At 33.4% G+C, this 20,280-nt stretch overlaps 1 protein-coding gene across 10 annotated transcripts in view; it reads left to right on the top strand.

Annotated features, from left to right (window-relative positions):
* RAPGEF2 (Rap guanine nucleotide exchange factor 2) overlaps positions 1 to 20,280 on the top strand; it is a 213,678-nt gene that overhangs the window by 173,649 nt on the left and 19,749 nt on the right. For all 10 annotated transcript variants that reach the window (XM_081077835.1, XM_081077838.1, XM_081077840.1 and 7 more), the window contains 9 exons: positions 869 to 1,046; positions 6,958 to 7,094; positions 7,731 to 7,889; positions 13,208 to 13,360; positions 13,616 to 13,780; positions 16,304 to 16,411; positions 16,500 to 16,703; positions 16,804 to 16,912; positions 17,384 to 17,630. In XM_081077835.1, coding sequence (XP_080933961.1) covers positions 869 to 1,046; positions 6,958 to 7,094; positions 7,731 to 7,889; positions 13,208 to 13,360; positions 13,616 to 13,780; positions 16,304 to 16,411; positions 16,500 to 16,703; positions 16,804 to 16,912; positions 17,384 to 17,630 — 1,460 coding nt within the window. The remainder of the gene's footprint in view (positions 1 to 868; positions 1,047 to 6,957; positions 7,095 to 7,730; positions 7,890 to 13,207; positions 13,361 to 13,615; positions 13,781 to 16,303; positions 16,412 to 16,499; positions 16,704 to 16,803; positions 16,913 to 17,383; positions 17,631 to 20,280) is intronic.

A 20,280-nucleotide genomic window follows, 5' to 3' on the forward strand; every position in this document is an offset into this window, starting at 1 on the left:
AGTCACTAAGGAAATACTCAAGGACTAGAGTATATCTTGATTACTTGAAACTTGATTGGAGCTGGAGTCAACTGTGCTGAGGAATGGGAAGAAATAATGTGTCACCTATAAGCGTGTGGTCTTCTTTTTTTTAATTCATTGGGCTGACAATTGTTAGTAAAATTACATAGATTTCAGGTGTACAATTCTGTATTACATCATCTATAAATCCCATGGTGTGTTCACCACCCAGAGTCAGTTCTTCTTCCATCACCATATATTTGATGGCGTGTGGTCTTTTATACATTCTGTTGATTTACAGTTGGAGAGTAGACATGGGGGTACTAAAACTAATTGTTCATGTTTTGTTTGCGTATTTATCAAGTTACTTTTGATTTGTGATTCACTTTTCCATAAAGACCATCTAATAGGAGAAAAGTGGTTCAGTCTTCTTGGCATTGATACATCCATACCGATTCTTTTGTGGAGGGAATTTCTCAGACTTAATTTGTTACCCTTAAGCTCTTAGCTTAAGTGTTATCTTTGAAAAATGGAGTGAAAACAAATACTATCTTTTTCTTTTTTATTCTACTGTGTTTCAAATGCCATATGACAGCTCCGATAAGAAGTCAAAAGTACTGAGATAAAATCATCAATCCTAACTAAACTTTTAATGGGAGGTAAAAATCACTTATTTTGTTGAAGTCATTGTTTTATTTTACATAGTGTCTGGTGTATAAATATTTGTTGATACTGACTACATACAACTTAGTGACAGAAAAATTGATGTAATAGAAAATTGAATATTTTTAACTAGACTTACTCTTCTTTTGGTTACAAAAGATTTACTTAAAACAGTTTTTTAAATGTTTGGGGGGTTTGTTTTAAGGCCACAGAAAGCGAGGCTGGTGATATGGACCTGAGTGGGCTGCCAGAAACAGCAGTGGATTCTGAAGATGATGACGATGAAGAAGACATCGAGAGAGCATCGGATCCTCTGATGAGCAGGGACATCGTTCGAGACTGCCTGGAGAAGGACCCAATCGACAGGACAGACGATGACATTGGTAAGTTTGGATGAGAAAATGAATCTGAAAACAATTTAAAATCTTTAGAAGCAAAATTGTCTGATATATTAGAGCCCAAGGAGGATTTTAAAAGTCATTGATTTACAAATTTCTCTTGTATGAACAATTGTTGAAAAAAAATTATGTTGGAAAAAAAATGTTTTGTGATCAGTTTTACTTAGTACCTTTGAGAGTCTACAAATAATAAAACTTCCTAATGAAACTCTTCCATAGCTCACTTTGCTCACTTTGTGACAAAAAAAATTAAAAGTAGACAGACTTCCCAACAATATGACTATTAATTTTCTTGTGACCACTACCACTATTCCTATTAAGCTCCTGTTTTCTGTGTGTAAACATTAGTCAAGTGGCAGTTGGTAAAATTGTCATGGAAACGACTTTGCTTCTGCTGAGTCCATATGAAGATGAGACTGACTGGAAGAAAACAGCAGGGTGTCAATTTAGCAGCATATGAGCTGTGGGGGGGTTGAGACTTTTCTGAAGTGCACCCTAAGACATCTAAGTGGCTTTATATCTACTTTCCCTTTCGTTGAGGTTCCCTTTACCCACCTTTGCCATCAGAGCAAGAGGTGAGTTTGTTATAGTGGTTTCATGTTTGAAAATGCCTTCTGCTCTCTGCCTTCTTCCTTAAAATACTGGGAGTGAGAGCAACTTCTGTTAAAGTTATCTTTCTACCACAGGTCTAGAATCTGTAACCACCCTTGCCCGAGCCCAGAATATATCTGTTCTGCCATTCCCCCAACTCTTTTCGGGCCAATATATATTTGAAGAGAAATTCAAGGAACTCAATCCATTGGGATTAGATGTATGACAGATGTGCATAATTATGAGTGGATGATAGCATGTGTTTTAAGGGAGACAAATATGTATAAAGAAAAATTTTTATCATTTAAGCTACATGCGTATCTAGGAAATGAAAGATAAAAAGGCAAAACCTTGGATTAAATATGAAAATATGATTGAAGTCATTTATGGGAATTGTTAACTATTCATAGATGAATGTCATGTGGTGATAACCATTCATTCATTCGGCTAATGGGACTGAGCTTCTTCTGTGCATGCACTGAACTCTTCTCTAGGCCCTGGCACCTCAGTGGGAACAAGGCAGGATGGGGTCGATGCTCTATTGCAGTCTGAAGAATCAAGTGGGGGTTAGGGGGTAATGGAGGTTTGGAAGTGAAGTGAACAGGAGCCTGCTTTCGGAAGGAAGGGCTGCTAAGTTCCCTTTACAGGGCTCAGAACCGAATGAACTGAGAAAGGGGAGCTAACTGCACCTGTGGATCCCAGGACAGAAATGTGTTCGGCGTTAACCTTTCTGGATAACTATCCTCTAGATTTCTCCTGGAATAAATGATGGAACTGCTTTTCAAGTACCCATCCTTAATTCCTCTTTATTTTGCCTATTTCCTTGTCCACCACCTCCACTCCCTGTTCCCAAGGTACTGGTAGTTCATAAGACTTTTGAGGGTTCTGCAGCATAAATTGAAGTGGTTCTGTTTTACCGTCTGAAAAGATAGGGTTTCACTTTTTATGTTTGATAGCACATGTTCATCTAATTTTCAACATCCAAAATTTTATTTTGTGCTCCTATTCTCTTTGTCTTTGCTGATTTCTTTTTTAAAATCTCTTATTGCAGTTTTAAAGAATGAAATTGGAAGTGTGTTCAATTTACCATCTTAATCCAGAATCCTTGATCATATAGGATTTTTTTAATTAGATTGAACACTGCTTATGAACAGATAGATGTGGAAGTTATCTTTTTGTGAGCTAATATATCTTCTCTTTTGAATATGTGTGTTTATATAGTTATGAAAGAGAATGGTGATTATTAAAATATGTGTAGCATCTCATTCCTGGAAATTTAAAACTTTCACTTCTTCATATCTGAGAAAGTTTCTTTCCTTGAATTTCTGGAAAACAAGAACTATGCTGATTCCCATAAAATAATACAAAACTATCTTATTTTTAATGTGCTTATTGATAGAATCTCTACAGTGAATAACATTTCCTTGAATACCAATTCACTAGCAAGCAGCAATGATTTTGATGCTTACTCTTATCAAATATGCTAAAATAATAAACCACTATCATTAAAGATAAGGTCTAATGAGTGTTGTTTGGTCTATACAAGATCTTGTATTCTATCTCCTCAAAATAAACCACACATGAGAACTCTTTAGCCATTACTTTTGCTGTTACTCTCGTTAAATCTAACTCATTCTCTAGAATTTAGTTAAATCAGACACCTTTCATTTGAATTACAAACATCCGTATAATCGATGCTTTCTCTAGATGCCTCCCTCTCTTCCTAACCACTTTCCTCTCCCCTGATATGCAAAAAAAGAAGAGACGGGGTGTGTGTGTGTGTGTGTGTGTGTGTGTGTGTGTGTGTGTGTGGTTTAAGTTGAATCAAATGAAATTGCTAATATTCGATCATATTTTAAAAACTGCAGGAATTTAAAAATTTCCCTTTGGGTTCCCAGAGATTCTTTTGTGTCCCTTTGTTTCATTCCTTTGAAGAAAGGGACTTTATTCATTTTTGCTCTCCACTCATAACTGTGTGGGTAGCCGATTATTCAATGGTTGTGAATTTAATTTTTTGTTTTGAGGCCTTGACACATTAGGTAGAGAACTACTTGGATCCCTTTCAAAGAATTCTTCCTGCCCCCCCGCCCGCCCTTTATTTACAACCAAAAAATCCTACAGATTTTTTTAAACATATTACTATTAATTATTTCTTACACAAAATTAAACCAAAGCTAATAAGATAAGCCAATTTTCTGAATAGACTTCTGTTTCTGGTGTCTGTAAGTTGATTATTTGATTTTTCTTTGTGTCACATTTACTAGAAAAAAGTTTTTTAAAATGGCTAATATTTTTCATAAATAATAATATCCCTTTCCTAACAAGATAGGTCACATTAATGTATTATTCTAATTGATTCTTCCAAGCAATATAGAAGAAAGTAGGTCTGCTTCTCCCTTTCATGGCTTGTTCTTCCCATGTCCCAGGAACTACTGTATTTCCCATTCCTAGCTCTGTATGCCCTAATCCCTTTAACTCTGTTAAGATCCCTGTGGCATTATCAGAGTTTATACTGAGCTTCAATAGCCAAATGCTTCCATTTTATATTTACTATTTTTTCAGTATTGGTAATAGAAAGTCTTTATTTTTTTAATTGCTCTAAACCTCCAGTATAATACATAGTAGAATAGAAGTTATCACAAAACCAGTGATACCATTAATGAATCTCTGAGAGTCTTCAAAACTCTTAGATATGATCTGGCTAAGCATTTATTTATTTTTAGTTTTTCAGCTGAGCCTGGAGAATTATGGACATTTATTAGATATTTTCTTTCTCCTTTATTATTTATCCTTTTTATATGTGATGCACTGATATTCTCTATCCTGTTGTAATTTTTTAATGTTCGTCACTACACATGTCACAAATTGATTTCATGACTCACTTAATATAGTAGGAATCTGCCAAAAAGCAAGAAAAATGTCTATGCAAGGTACTTCAGATCTTTACAGCAAGTATTAGTGAATATATTTCATATTCATATATTTAAAATTCCTTAACTATATATATGTGGTGATAATTTGGCTTTTATTGTTGTCTAAACATGTTTTGTTATATTGAAAACATTTCTGACAATTAATTTCCAGTCTCATATTTTTCTTAAGAACATGAATCTTTGCTTGCCCAAGGAAATTTGGCTATAGCTAGCGGGGGAAAAAAGAGTAAAATGAATGGTCTATAGGTAATATTTTCACACCTTATGGTGAGGGTTGGGGAGTAATAGTGGAAGAAAACAGGCTAGAAACAGCAGAACTAAGATGTGCCAGTCAGAGGAACACAACTTGTTCATTTGCCTTTATGTTTCAAAGCAAAAGGTCAGTGCCTCTGTAAAATGCTGATTCCTACCTCCCACATGTAGTAATAGATATGGGTCATCTCTTGCAGTGGTTTCAAAATTGCTTCATTGCTGTTCCCAGGAATAAATATATTTTATGGCATAACACAAACACACCTACTCATTCTTTCTGTAAGTGATGGGCTTTGCTACTTTCTTGTTCTTCTTCCTTCTTTCTTCTTCCTTCTTCTTCTTCTTCTTTTTTTTTTTTCTTAATTGGGGAACAGTGTTTTTCCAAGACCCATCAGCTCCAAGTCAAGTCATTGTTTTCACTCTTAGTTGTGGAGGGTGCAGCTCACTGGCCCATGTGGGAATGGAACCGGTGACATTGGTGCCATGAGCACTGCGCTCTAACCAACTGAGCCAACCAGCCGCCCCTTCTTCTTTTTTAAATTCCTAGTTGCAACAATAAATTGATTCCTGACACATCAGTCTAGATCAGGTTGAAGAACAATGTCCTGTTGGACAGAGTCCCTGGGTACCACCTATCATTGTTATGCTCCTGATGACTGAAGCCACCTTAAGTAATGAAAAGTCTTACACAGGAAGGATGACGTAGGGTCTACTCAGAACAGACATTACCCAGCTGGAGCAGAGAAAATCACTCAGTCTGACCTTCTTGCAATGTAATATACATTTATATGTACATGTAATATACATTCACATACAGACTGTATCTTGCTTTTCTACATTGTTTTTGCAGTTAACAAACTATATCCAATAACGTAAAATTGGTCATAAATCCTAATAGAAGGAATGTGCATAAGGAGAGTTTCATTGTGTGGGGACAAGAAAAATATAGTGGAATTTTTACTTAGCCCAAAGTTTGAATGACGTGAATTTAATAAAGACAATAGTATCAGTTCTCGTTTATTAAGCATTGACTCTGTGCTAAGGACTTTATCATCTTTATTGCATTTGATCCTCACCACTGTCCAATAAAGGTAGGTATGTTATTCTTTTACAAATGAGAAAACCATGCCTTAAGGAAATTAATCAACTTTCCCAAAGTTGTATAACTAGTAAGTATTCAAATGATGTCTGACACACACCCTGTGCTCTGTTACCACTTCCTATAATGTCCGGCATGAGCTTTGGAGGCAGACAGTCCGAATCATGTCGCTGCCCTCTCCCAATTATATGACATTGAGCCTCTGTTTCCTCCTTGTGAAATGAAAAAGAAACATGTACCTCCTAGAGCCATGGTGAAGAGTAAGGAAAGAACTTAGTACGTAATTAATAAAACTACCTAATAATAGAGAAAATTAAAAATAGACCGCAGGACTTGGAAAGGCTGTGAAGTCATCCATCTTGTCATCAGCTAGAACTACACCAAAGTATGTGTTTCTTCACAGCATTGCCAGTGGAGTGATCAAACTTTTCTTCCTCTTTTGCTAATCTGTGGGCTAAGAAACCATATATTAATTTTCATTTGCATCTGTCATATAATGTATTTTTTTAATTGACTGATTTTAATAGATTTGTCTGATTCATAGAAAATATCTCTTGGCTTCTCCATCCAGGAATATATTTAGATTGAAGGTGGTTTTTTCTGCTTCCACTTGCCCTAAAGGCATTGGAATAGACCTACTGGGTTTTTGGAGAATTCTCAGAGCTATGTTTCGTTTCAGCTTACCATGATACCCCTTAATACGTCTTAATAAGGTCACAACTCATTTTTAATAGAAATTCCCTATTTGAAGTTTATTAATTTATTTATTCCCTTTAGATTTTGTATTACAGTGTATATTGTAGCTCCTGAATCAACAAGGAAATGTCACCATTTCCACAATGACATCATTTGTAGACCCACAAGAAATTCAACTTGTGCTAAAGTACTTAAAAGTAATTGTGTTTTTCAGTGGGCAGAATTGTAGGACATTAAAAAAAAAAGAACCTTTGAACATTCTCTTTGATTGTTTTTATTTAAAAAAAAAGTGGTACTTTTTACACTGAGTATTTTTGCTTTTCAGAACAACTATTGGAATTTATGCACCAGTTGCCTGCTTTTGCCAATATGACAATGTCGGTGAGACGAGAACTCTGTGCTGTAATGGTATTTGCAGTGGTAGAAAGAGCTGGGACCATAGTGTTAAATGATGGTGAAGAGGTTAGTAAATATTTCTTCCACTTAAAAAGTTTCTGTCTGAGGGTCTTTCAATATAGCAGCAAATGAACCAAAAAAAGCAATTTTTATTTTTCCGCTTAAAAAACAATAGGCAGCAATATGTTTGAATATTTCAAGAATTAGGATACGTTCATTATTAAGTCTAAGTATTCCAAATCCTTTATTTTATTTTCTGTTATTTATATTTCAACTGACATAATAGAAATATTTTTATGTATTAACTTTTCAGATTTTGTAACTTAAATGTTCATAATAGAATACCTTTTGTCAGGACAAAATAATATTCTTATTGAGGCAGTGGTGATTATTTTATCTTGTTTATATATGTTTTGGGGGACAGAGAAATTTTTTCTCTTATGTCATTTTAAAGAACATTTAAAGTCAAATTAAAAGAGCGGAATGATGTGTATACTGTGCTAGGCATATGAAAATATGTAGATATATTGTTATGCTTTATTCCTTGATCTATGAATTTGGTGAACAGTTAACTTTAGTTGAGTTATTTGTTCCATCTGTAAAATGAAAGATCTGCTAAATCATTTGTAGAGACTATTCTGGTGTTTACTAGTGCATGATCATGATGTTCTTTTCTGCTTTGTCTTCTTCTTTTTTACTTAGCTGGACTCCTGGTCAGTGATTTTGAATGGTTCTGTAGAAGTGACTTATCCAGATGGAAAAGCAGAAATATTATGTATGGGAAATAGTTTTGGTGTCTCTCCAACTATGGACAAAGAATACATGAAAGGAATAATGAGAACAAAGGTGGATGACTGCCAGGTATTAAATATCATTAAAATGTATATTTTATTAATGAAGAACACAAATATGCAGTTGTGGTGAGATTTTTCTATCTATATAAATAGGCCACCTTTTTAGATTTATAAGTAAGATTTTAAATTAGAACTATTACTTTTAATGTTTTAGTGTTTTCATACCCCAGAAAATTAAAAATAAATCTCCCTTGAAGTTATTTGAACTCCACAGAACTAAGTGTTCTATAAATATGTTCTGTTAAAAAATAGTGTTTATAAATATGGTATTTTAAAATTTCCATCAATAGTTAATAATTATTCATTTAAAAATGGATGTAAAACTCTCATTATGAAGAAAAATTATAAGTAGATTAATAAAGATAATGTGATATAGTTAGGCAATGTTTTTATTTAAATACATACAAGATAAGGAATTGATTTTAGAAGTCATGAAAATTAATCTTAGTATAAATCAGTAGAAAGACTTAGTAGTAAAACAATTGCTAATGTTTATAATGTATGTCTTGTCTTCTTAAAAAAAATTATCTTTGAAAGATAAAATATTTTAATATAAATAAACCAGAAGATTTAAAAAAATAAATAAATAAAAAATAAACCAGAAGATTTGACTTAGACTATTTAATATTAAGTGCTAATTATATTTATTAGTCTACAGTCTGAAATACATCTGAATATACTTTATTCTAAAAGAACATCATTGACTTTTTATAATGTCTGTTAAGTGTTACATAGTATTCATTTAAATTTGCATTTTAAGCATTTTACTTACTAAAAGGAAAAATAACCATGGCTGTAAATAAAATCATCTTGCCAAGAGAATCAAAATAATGTTGGCAAATAATTCCTTCAGTGAGCACTGTAGAGGAAAAAAAAAATGGCTGCAAATTAAGTGTTTTGAATATGTAATGCCAGAAGAGCATTTTAAATTCAGTCAACTCTTAATTATTTGACATAGTAGAGGAAAACAAAATGGTAGGCAAATCTTGAAGTCTTTATTTGGCCTTGAAATGTGCTTTTAGAATAAATCATATGTGATATTTCAGTTCTGGAATTGTGTTCCAAAAATAGTAAAGCCAAGCTAAAAAATTGTTAAAGATTTCTCTATCCTATTATCTCTTATTAGTTCCTCCCTGAACCTTTCTACATATTGGCATTACTAGAGCATTTGAGTTGGAGTCTCTGCCCTTGTTATTTTATTTCTGAGAATTCAACTATTACGTTAAAAGTTCTTAACTGGCCAACATTTTTTGTTAGAAATTTTGTAATCATGGGAATGAAATGATATAGGTGTCATAGAAATGTTTCAGAATAATTGATAACAATGTTACATGCCTGAATATTACAGTGCTTAAATAATGTCAAATGTACCAGGTAACATTAAATATTTATCTGGGAGTCTGGGAAAGGAAGAGGAGGTAGATATTAGGGAAGAAAGTCTTAATTTATTTACCAAATGAAGAAATGGTTAGGAAACCCAGAGTGAGAGTAGGCAAGGTAGGCTCCGAAAGAAAACTCTGAGTAGGACACCTAGATTCCTATAACTCCTGATATAGGAGTTCCCAGAAATCCAAAGAGGGTCAAGGGTGAGTTACCTACTAGAAAAAGTCTGTCTCTTCCTCTTCACTCCATACCAAGCCAACGTAAAGGGCACATGTTCAAACAGGGGTTTCAAGAATCGCTCGTGTACTTGCACCAACCCATCTTTCAGCCCTGACATTCATTCCCTCAGTAGTAGAACAAGGATGGAGGATAAAATTGACCATTTAATGTAAATACTTGTTTGGGGTAATATGTTAAAATGTCATATGTTTGTCAAAAAGTACAAAAGTCAGATCATCCTCTTGTTAGGGAAAGTAAAGGAAATGGTGAGAATCATATTTTCATTCATCCATGAAATGGCCTCCATAAGATGCAGACATTCTACTGAGCATACTGTAAGCCATCAACAGGCACTGAATGACATGAACAAAAATGGGGTTTCATTCTCTTTACCAAGAAGAAGCAACTTTGCTTAGGGTTGGCCCTAATTTTCTTACATTCCATTGTGTTCTGGAAATAAATATTGGGTAATGTGATACCTAGTTGAGCTCATGTTAAGCCTAAGGACACAATAGTGCATAGATTAAATGTAGCACTTATTTCTATTTATTTGGATCCCACGATAAGTTCAAGGTTGTATTTTGCCCTGGATCCCTTCTCTGTTAGCTCCTCTTTTTCAGTGCTCTTCTTTCGGTGTCTATTCTCGTTCCCATTTGGTTCGAAGGATGAAGGCAGGGCTAGGTATAGACATCTTATGGCACCAGGCGATTGGTAATAGTTTTCCATTCCCCACATGCCTCATTCTTTTCTTTTTCCCCTCTTCCTGTTCCTTTTCCTTTCTTCCTCTTCTCCTCTCCTTGTCCCTTTTTCCTTCTCCACTGTCTATGACTTAGGCTTACCACTGTCACCCCAGACATTGCTTAGCCCAGTCATACACCCTCCCATGTGTGAACAGTTAGGTATGAATTCCCCTTAAAGACCACAAAGTACCAGTTTATACAGATCTAACCTCTTACGGTAAATCTGTTAGACTCACCTTTTCCCTGAGGGCATGGGAGCTAATGACACTTTGAATTTATAAAGTAGTTTTGGAAGAGAAAGTGGTTGCATGGATAAATTGAAAGTTGACTATTCTGTATTACAATCAAAGTTTAATTTTACTTCAGTTTTGTATCATACATAAGTTTTCTACTAAGTATAAATTGTGATGTCGTGTGCCCAAAAGAAAATAATTCTGTGACATAAACTGCCATTGACCTTTTATAATATGAGCGGAATCTTGTTTGGATTTTTATTTTATATCAGAGTGCCAAGATCATACAGTACTTCATTTCATGTGTTAACAATTATCTGAAAGTATAAAACCTCACCAAAACAAATATGTATTTAATTCACAAATTTTCAACTGACTCCATCATACCAGTGAAAATTGTAATTTCTCACTAGATCTACAAACTTCTTAAAGCAAAAAATAAATCTGCTACTAAAAATACAGATAAATGTTTTTATCTAAAATTAATTTTGTTTTATATATCAGCTCTGTATGGCCACATTAGAAATTCAGTTTGGGATTTTTTTTTTTTTGAATAGTATTTCAGTTTGATACAGAAGAAATGCCCAAGCTGTCTGTCTACACATCAAGAATTTCAAATCAAACTTATTCTCATTTCCTTAAATCCTTAGTCAAGAAGATTAATTTTAGTACATTTCTCTTCAGAAATCATTTTCTTTTCTCTATCTACTTATGCATTTTAACTCAGGGATGTATTTCCTTTTTGGGAGATCAATGAGAAAATGATAGAATTATGTACTCTAAAACTGAGTACAAGAAAGAACATCTGAGATTATTTGGAGCTATGGGGAACAATTTTGTTGCTCTGTAACAAGAAAAAAGGAAAAATATTTTGGAGACAGGAAACTAAGGGCCACATATTTTACACACACACACAAACATACCTGTAGTCAGTGATGTAGAAATAATTTTTTAAAGGAATTTTTCAAAATTAAACTACGCACAATTACTTAAAAGAAAAGCTTGTATCTTTTGAATTTTAACTTTTAGATTCTAAACTCTTAATAGACAAATTAGTGATATAATATCAACCAAGTCAGTAGAAGAAACAATATTGGAACATGCTATTTCCCGAGTGTGAACTGCTCCTGCTACTGTTTCAGGAGAACACAAAGGAATAGTTCTGATAGTTAGAACAACAGTTGTCCCTTGAACAATGGTTTTGAACTGTGCAGGTCCACTTATACGTGGATCTTTTTTTCAATAAATACAGTACTGTAAATATGTTTTCTCTTATAATTTTTAATAACATTTTTCTTTTCTCTAGCTTACTTTATTGTAAGAATAAAGTATGTAATACATAAAACATAAAAACACTTTATTGATTATACAGAAAGCAGGGAAAATATAGAAAAGTATATTAAAAAAGGAAAGTCACTTGTGATTTGCATTGCTAGGAGATAATTACTAACATTTTTTTATATTCATTTCTAAGATTTTGATATGAGCACACAATTTTTTTTAAATTAGCAAGCGTGTAATTATGAGACATTGGGCAAATTAGCATGCCGTTGCTACAGCTGTGTCCTCATCTGTACAGTGGGGATAATAATAGTACCTTCCTTATGGGACGATTTGGAGAATAAATTGAGAAAGTTCTGTAAGGCTACTGCAGTATGATGGTGATGATGATGATGATGTCATCATTACAAATATTACAATGTTTGGTTTTGCATCTTTGAAAGAATTTAATGGAATGTCATGAACATTAAGCCAGAACTCTAAATGTCCTATGAAAATATGGTTTTGGATGGCTATTACATATTTTATCTTTTATATGCTATATTTTAATCATCTCCCTTTTTCATCTTTTTACATTAGAGAAAAAGAAATGTTCGGGATTTTTTATTCTCAAAGGATTTCTAAAATAAGAATAAATCGTTCAAAATTCAGAGATGACAGTGTTTTTTATTTACCTAAGAACTGACTCTTGTCTTCTCACTGGCCTTCTCCCTGGCCTTTGGTTAATTTGTGTAATAAGTGATTTCTGTATTTCATTCTTAACTTTCTTTAAAACTAGTAAGAAATGTAATTAAGTGGTTTGCCCTAAGCCCTGAAATTTTTTATATTTGGAGTCATGGAGGAGTAATGGCTTGATGTGCATATTATTGTTAACTTCTCTTTAAGAGCAAGAATTACCGTTAATACCAGTTGTAAGGAATAATGATTGGAACTTAACAAGTATGTGGCTTTTTTTGTGGACCTCTTTTGAACAGACTTTCTAAAACGATTTCTTATGAACATAGTTAGCAAATTTATAATATCTACCCCAAGTATCCATGGATTTTCTATGTGTTTTATTCAAACCATCTTTATTTTAAAATCTTGCTTTTGAAATCTTTTAAACCTGCTAAGTGGTCATTATGTTTTTATATCTATCCTCCTAAGAGTCCACTCCCCTTCTATAATGTTTTTAATTGTCAAAGAGGCATGAAAAAGGGACTCTCCTGATTTTATCATCTAATTTTTAAAATTAAGATTTTTAATATAAACTACATATAAATATTCTAAAAAAGGAAACTTTTCTTGACCAAGGAAGAAATACATTAAAAAGTGAAGTAGTGATTAAGGTTCATCACTGCACTCATTAGAAAGTATGGGCAGGACATAGAGAAATGTCAGTGTTCAATAATTAAAACACTGAATTATTAGTACTGCTGGGTCTCTTGGAAGCACTTTATCATTAACACGTGCCTTTTATTTTATGCCAGTTTGTCTGCATAGCCCAGCAAGATTATTGCCGTATTCTCAACCAAGTAGAAAAGAATATGCAAAAAGTGGAGGAGGAAGGAGAAATTGTTATGGTGAAAGAACATCGAGAACTTGACCGAACTGGAACAAGAAAGGGACACATTGTCATTAAGGTAAAACAAACATGACTATTTTTTTGTATCAGTTATGACAACTTAAGATTCCCCGACCTCATTTTTATGCATAAGTTCTCTTAAAAGTTACCAGTGATTAAAAAAAATCTTTAAATTTCCTGATGAAGAGCAGTTTTATTTGTTATTATATCGGTTACTCCCCGGTTCATCTTACGTGGATGATTTGAAATCAAGGTACCATATAGATAGACGATACTTATGCAAAGCAGTGATTAAACCTCTTATTTGTTACAGGGCACCTCAGAAAGACTCACAATGCATTTGGTGGAAGAGCATTCGGTAGTGGATCCAACGTTCATAGAAGACTTCCTGTTAACCTACAGGACTTTTCTTTCTAGCCCCATGGAAGTGGGCAAGAAGTTATTGGAGTGGTTTAATGACCCGAGCCTCAGGGATAAGGTTGGAAAATATATTCTAGTTTGACTTTTAAATATGACTACTCATATATTAACTTAAGGATATTTTTATATTTATTATATTTGTTACACTAGTTCTGTTCAAATTATTTTAATAGAATAAGAGGATGTACTTTTTAAGCAAAAATGATACAAGTGTTATTTTTTGTTATAGGTTTCTAGGGTTCAGCCCTAGAAATGTCTTTTCTTTCTTTCTTTCTTTCTTTCTTTCTTTCTTTCTTTCTTTCTTTCTTTCTTTCTTTCTTTCTTTCTTTCTTTCTTTCTTTCTTTCTTTCTTTCTTTCTTTCTTTCTGTCTTTCTCTCTCTCTCTCTCTCTTTCTTCTCCTTCCTTCCTTCCTTCCTTCCTTCCTTCCTTCCTTCCTTCCTTCCTTCCTTCCTTCCTTCTTTTTTTGTTTCTTTTCTTTGTTAATGCAAAAGCTAATAAATTGACCAACAAATGGTTAAACTGTAGTTCTGTTGAGAATGTTTTAAAACACAAAACCCAGACATCTGGATTCCATAGGAACCTGCATGCTCTAATTTGGTAGATGGTCAGTGTACACCAGACAAAAGTTGCACTTTTTAAATTGGCACCAGAGCAGCATTTCATTGAAACCGTTTCTAATTGGTGGGTCCCAGTAATATAATTCTAAACAGACCCTGTTTAGCAGCTCTCAAGAGCTCCGTCAAGGCTAGATGGATGATAAACTACATAGCCGGATGAGGTTTGCGAGTTAATCATTGTCTGTACTCATTTCTCCTATCCCTGTGCAGTCTGATTTACATGAGACAGACTTGGGAGAGGCGGGGTAAGAAAATCCGGAACAGGAGGCTGGCACTGAAAACCCCAAGCGCTAGTGCTGCTCCAGCCACTGACGTAGAGAAATCATTTGGACAGTAATGCTTTTCCTTTCATGTCCTGAAAGTCACAGGCCAGATCTCAACTGAGCTCTTCAACCGTAAAAACTTGGTTTGAGTATTGCTGCTGCCATTGACCACATGTGTCATCTGACCCTCCTGACTCTCATTTATTTACTTGTATAATGAATAACCAACATCCTTTGGGGTTGTGGAGAAGATGAATAATAGAAATAAAGTTCTTTATGTTGTGCCTGGCTTTATACATCTTAAAGGATTTTTATTGGTAGTGGTAGTTGGTGGTTTCCAATTTATGATTTATGAGCCTCGTTTTTCTAATGTGCAGTATGGCTGGAAGATTTTTAAGTTGGCGTCTCAGCTGCAAAATTTTAATTTTATGAATAGGTCAGGTGTTGGGTATAGTTTTAAAGGAGCTACTCTTCTGGGTTTCCTAAATTTGAAAAATTCGGCAATAGTGGTAGTAAATGACAAAAAAATTAATATAAATACCAAGATTTGACTCCTGAGTGATTAGTCATGTTATATACTGTAATTTGTCACAATATATTAACTATAAACAGAATTTTAACAATAGTTAAAAATGAACTATATACCATTATCTCTGTTTCTTGACTGCAAGAATAGAGTTCTTAATTTCCTCACTTTAAGAGGTTAATGTTTGAAAACAATTCTATGGAAAATTATTTTCTCGGTTATTAAAAATTTAGAAAATTAAACTTATATAAAAGAAAACTAGTACTTTTATATTTAAAGTTGCAATTATGCTCAATTCATTTAGTAAAATTTTATTGAGAATTTATGTCAGGCAGACATTGTTATAAGTCTTAGGATACCCTTAGAATGTAATAGATAAAGTTGTACTCATGGAACTTCCAGTCTAATGGACATCAGTCACACAGTTCTTGCTGAGTACGAAACAAATATTTTATAAGTGTGAGTATGTGTATTGGCTGTATAAAAGTGTAGGGTTCTGAGAAAAGGCATGTAGGGTAAGAAAAGGTTATTCATTTTTCTTGACAAATTAAAGGTGTTAAAAGCCTGCTAGTTCTTAATGTTTTCAAATAGCATGTAACTCCTAGCTAGCACTTTGCTTTTACAGCTTGTTCCTTTCTAGATCTTTCTAGGATTAATACTATTCATCCCACTTACCTATTCTGCCCTCTACCTTTATTTTTTAGTTTCTGTCTTCTTTTGTCTTATATTCATTTATTTTGGTTTTAATATAGTTTTGTGTTTATTGTGAACTGTTTCAAATGAAGCTTGAGAGTAAGTAAGATGTAAGTTAATTACCATCCTTCACAAACTCAAAGCCTTTCTTGGCAAAACAATGTAAAGTCTATATTCAGATATAAATTATATTTTTTTCAGAAGGTTATTTTCTTATGACTAAAATACTTTCTGGGGGTTTTTGCTATTATTAGTTTATTTTCTTGTTCGTTGTTATTCGTTGAATTGCTAGATTGTTTTGTTTGTTTTTTAATGGAGATTTTATTAAATGCTTAATGATGGGGTGTGGGCTCCTTCTGGCCACACATCCCCTTTCCACACCCCCATTCCCTTCTCGTTAGATTGTTTTTGAAATCACTGTAATTGCAATTTTTTCACACTAAATTTTTAGAAAAACTATTGAAAATAATTGATTTTTCAGGTTACACGGGTAGTATTATTGTGGGTGAATAATCACTTCAATGACTTTGAAGGAGATCCTGCCATGACTCGATTTCTAGAAGAATTTGAAAATAATCTGGAAAGAGAGGTAATAGTTGTGATTTTTTTAAAAACATCAGCTTTAAGTTCATTTTATGCAGCGTATCTTTGAAACCCCTCTTTCTGAACTCTTATAGAAAATGGGTGGACATCTAAGGCTGTTAAATATTGCATGTGCAGCTAAAGCCAAGAGAAGACTGATGACATTAACAAAACCATCCCGAGAAGCTCCTCTGCCTTTTCTCTTGCTTGGAGGCTCAGAGAAGGGATTTGGAATTTTTGTGGACAGTGTCGATTCAGGTAGCAAAGCAACTGAAGCAGGCTTGAAACGAGGGGATCAGGTATGGTATTTCTAAACCAAACTTTAAGGGTCCATATTGTGGGGGTTTTTTTCTTCCTTCAGTTGGGATACTGAAATTAATTTTCTAATTTTATTTTTAGATATTAGAAGTAAATGGTCAAAACTTTGAAAATATTCAGCTATCAAAAGCCATGGAAATTCTTAGAAATAACACACACTTGTCTATCACTGTGAAAACCAATTTATTTGGTAAGTTTTTTGCACACTTTCGTTTTCTTTTTTTTTTTACATTTAGGTCTTAATCATGAAAAAGTCATTTTTTATAAGTAATATTTCAAACATTATAAGAATAAAAATATTTATAGTAAAACGCATAGATATAGAATTAATTATGTAAGTATGTAATTTGATCTAAATCAGAATCTTCTGACATGAGGACCATAAAAATTATGTTTCATCAATGTTTTTATTCATGAATGTTTTAAATACCTATGCATTCAAAGAATATATTACTTTAACTTATTCAGAGTGGAAATGATAGAGCAATGTTATGAAGCAGATTCTTGGTATCATCCATTCGGTGGAGTAGTGATTTTCTACAGGATTACAGTTTTGATAGCTGAAATCTATGCTTCTCATCTGTTTCCAAGCTCTGCAATTTCCTTGGAATTGTTCAGATTTTTAATAATGGGTATTTTGTGGTGTTTATTTCCATTTTAGTATTTAAAGAACTTCTAACAAGATTGTCAGAAGAGAAAAGAAATGGTGCCCCTCACCTTCCTAAAATTGGTGACATCAAAAAGGCCAGTCGCTACTCCATTCCAGATCTTGCTGTAGATGTAGAACAGGTGATAGGACTTGAAAAAGTAAATAAAAAAAGTAAAGCCAACACTGTTGGAGGAAGGAACAAGCTGAAAAAGATACTTGACAAGACGCGGATCAGTATCTTGCCACAGAAACCATATAAGTAAGTGTCCATGTAAATTCTCTGTGCACTGTTTTATGTGTTATAATGATATGCAACGGTGATGACATAATTAGTGTTTGCATGTGAGTCTAAAAAAATATTTTAAGCTTTCACAGCTGAGCTATCTTAGAAGCAATATTAAACAGTCACATTTGTTTTAACCCCATTTTGGGAAATTTTTTGCCCATTCCATTCTTCATGAGAAATAGGTTAGCACTTCCTCATTTGAACTGTTTGTTTTTCATATTTGGACTTTTAAAAACTAATGCGTTTGACCCTGTCTTCCCCATGATTTGGAGTTGTTTTTACTGCTGTTTCTGGTTATCTTCTTTAACATTAGCTCCTGCTGTTTGCCAACCAAATCCTTGCTTCTTCCTGTTGCTCCTATTCATCCTGCCATTCTCTTTTTTCTATTCTCTTCTGTTTTCAATTCTTTAACTGTTGCCAAGGTATCACCAACCAAGCACAGAACTCCTTTCCTTCCTCCCGACATGCTCAACAGTCAGAATGTCAGGTGTATTCCTGATTACTTCTTGGCTATTTATTCAGGCCAGCAGCTCAAACGAGACAAAGTTGTAGGTGTCACACTTTTAGCTTGGTTTGTTTGTTTGGTTATTTATTTATTTTAGCTCCTTTTGAATCTAGAGGTATTTTATAGACTTCAATTACCATCAGCCAGTTTTTTAAAATAACATGGGTATACCAAATTCATTTATTGTGTTCTTCAAACTACGATGGTATGGGAGATAACTTGAAAACATATAGATTATTTTCTTTCCTTGATAACATAACCAAGGGATCTGTAGACAGAGACATTGAGGGCTATGTCAAACATTTCTTTTTATAAATATTTTTTCATATACAATTTTCACCCACAAATTAAAGAGAGATGTGGTCTAGAATATACTATCGATGGGTTTCATGTCAAACTTATGTTGTCCCCACTATAATGATTGGTGGTTTTGTATCACCTAAAAAAGATGTCTACAGCAAAGTCCCTAAGGATAAGCAATGAGTATGATGGTTTTATTTACACGTTTGAATGTTTATATTGAGCAAGTCTAAGGGACCATGAATTAGATTGGCTGGTATTATAGAAAATTGGAATTGATTTTTAAAACAATTCTTCTTGATAAAAAACAAAACAAAGTCTTATTTTTAAGTAGATTTTAAAAATCACTTAAATGTAGAATTAGTATCAGCATAATAACAACAACAAAAATTTTAGAGTTATATTTGACCATGAGTTAAATATGAACCTTAAATAAAAAAATTCAAACGAAAGTCAGCATGGCCCTGGCAAGTACTAATAGAACAGGAACACGTAAGAACTGTGACATAATCCATCCATAGTACAGTATGTTGGCAAGGAATATAACATGAGAATACTACATACGATTTTGTTCTGTGTGTATTTAGAAAGATATTTAAAAGCTAGAGAAGGGAAATGAAAGATAATAGATGTGTTGATTTTAAAACACTGAATTTAAAACATCTTGTTTATAATGAAAATGTGTGACATTTATGTACTTTATGAAAATTGTTTGAAATAATTCATATATGCAGTGCAATTCAAATGAAAAAAATAATTATATTTAAAAGTGGGCTCAGTAAACTGTAGAATCTATTCTTTGGTATGATAGATTTGATTTAATAAATTTACTAAGACTTCTCAGAAATCAGCACGTGTTTATGAAGATTTTTTTTTTGACAAAGTCACTAAACTATTCAATCAGAGAAATCTTCTAAAATACTCTCGAACATTATCAGTTTTACAGAAGCTAAGATGCTGAATGATGGGAAATTGACAAGGGTAGGCATGATAGAGTGACGTGAATAGAGGAGGGAGAAAATGGGTGAGGCAAAAGGATTGTAGAATTCAGATCTGGTTGTCTGGTAAGTAGAGAGAGACTGATGACCCAGAGAAAAGAGGGATTAAGTCAACAGACTATAAAATCAACAAAGGCGAAAAAACAATTTTAGTAACAATGAGAGAGTTGGAGAGGTCAAATAGTAAGAGGATGTATTCAGAGACGGAAATTTCTGAATTAAGTCTTCATTATAAAGTAATTTCAATCCAAGAGTGTCTCCATGTCTGTGGATAACAGAGATATTGGCCAGAGGAGAGAATTAGATCATGTTAGGTGTTAAAATGTTGTAGAGAAACATTTCTTAAGAAGGCAGCTCTTTTTGGGTGTGCCTGGAGTATACTAGTATTTATGGTCATTTGTGCCAGGAGTGGCCCGAGCAGTTACTGTTTCCCCAAAAATAAGACCTAGCTGGACAATAAGCTCTAATGCATCTTTTGGAGCAAAAATTACTCTAAGACCCGGTATTATATTACATTATATTATATTATATTATATTATATTATATTATTATATTATACCTGGTCTTATTTTATTATAAGACCGGGTCTTGTATTAATTTTTGCTCCAGAACAAACATTAGAGCTGATTGTCCGGCTAGGTCTTATTTTCGGGGAAACACGGTACATCTTTGACCTGAGCCCATAGTAGTCGCATGTCATGTACTACATCTAATATTTTGGGCAGTAAAGACTGGTTTATATGGTTGAAAAATAAAATTCTAATAATGTGAAGGTTTTAATGTTTCACAGGACATTAATACTTTTAGTATTTATATGCAT

Source organism: Rhinolophus hipposideros (assembly GCF_964194185.1).
Source record: "Rhinolophus hipposideros genome assembly, chromosome: 16".
In the NCBI taxonomy this organism is placed as follows: Eukaryota; Metazoa; Chordata; class Mammalia; order Chiroptera; family Rhinolophidae; genus Rhinolophus; species Rhinolophus hipposideros.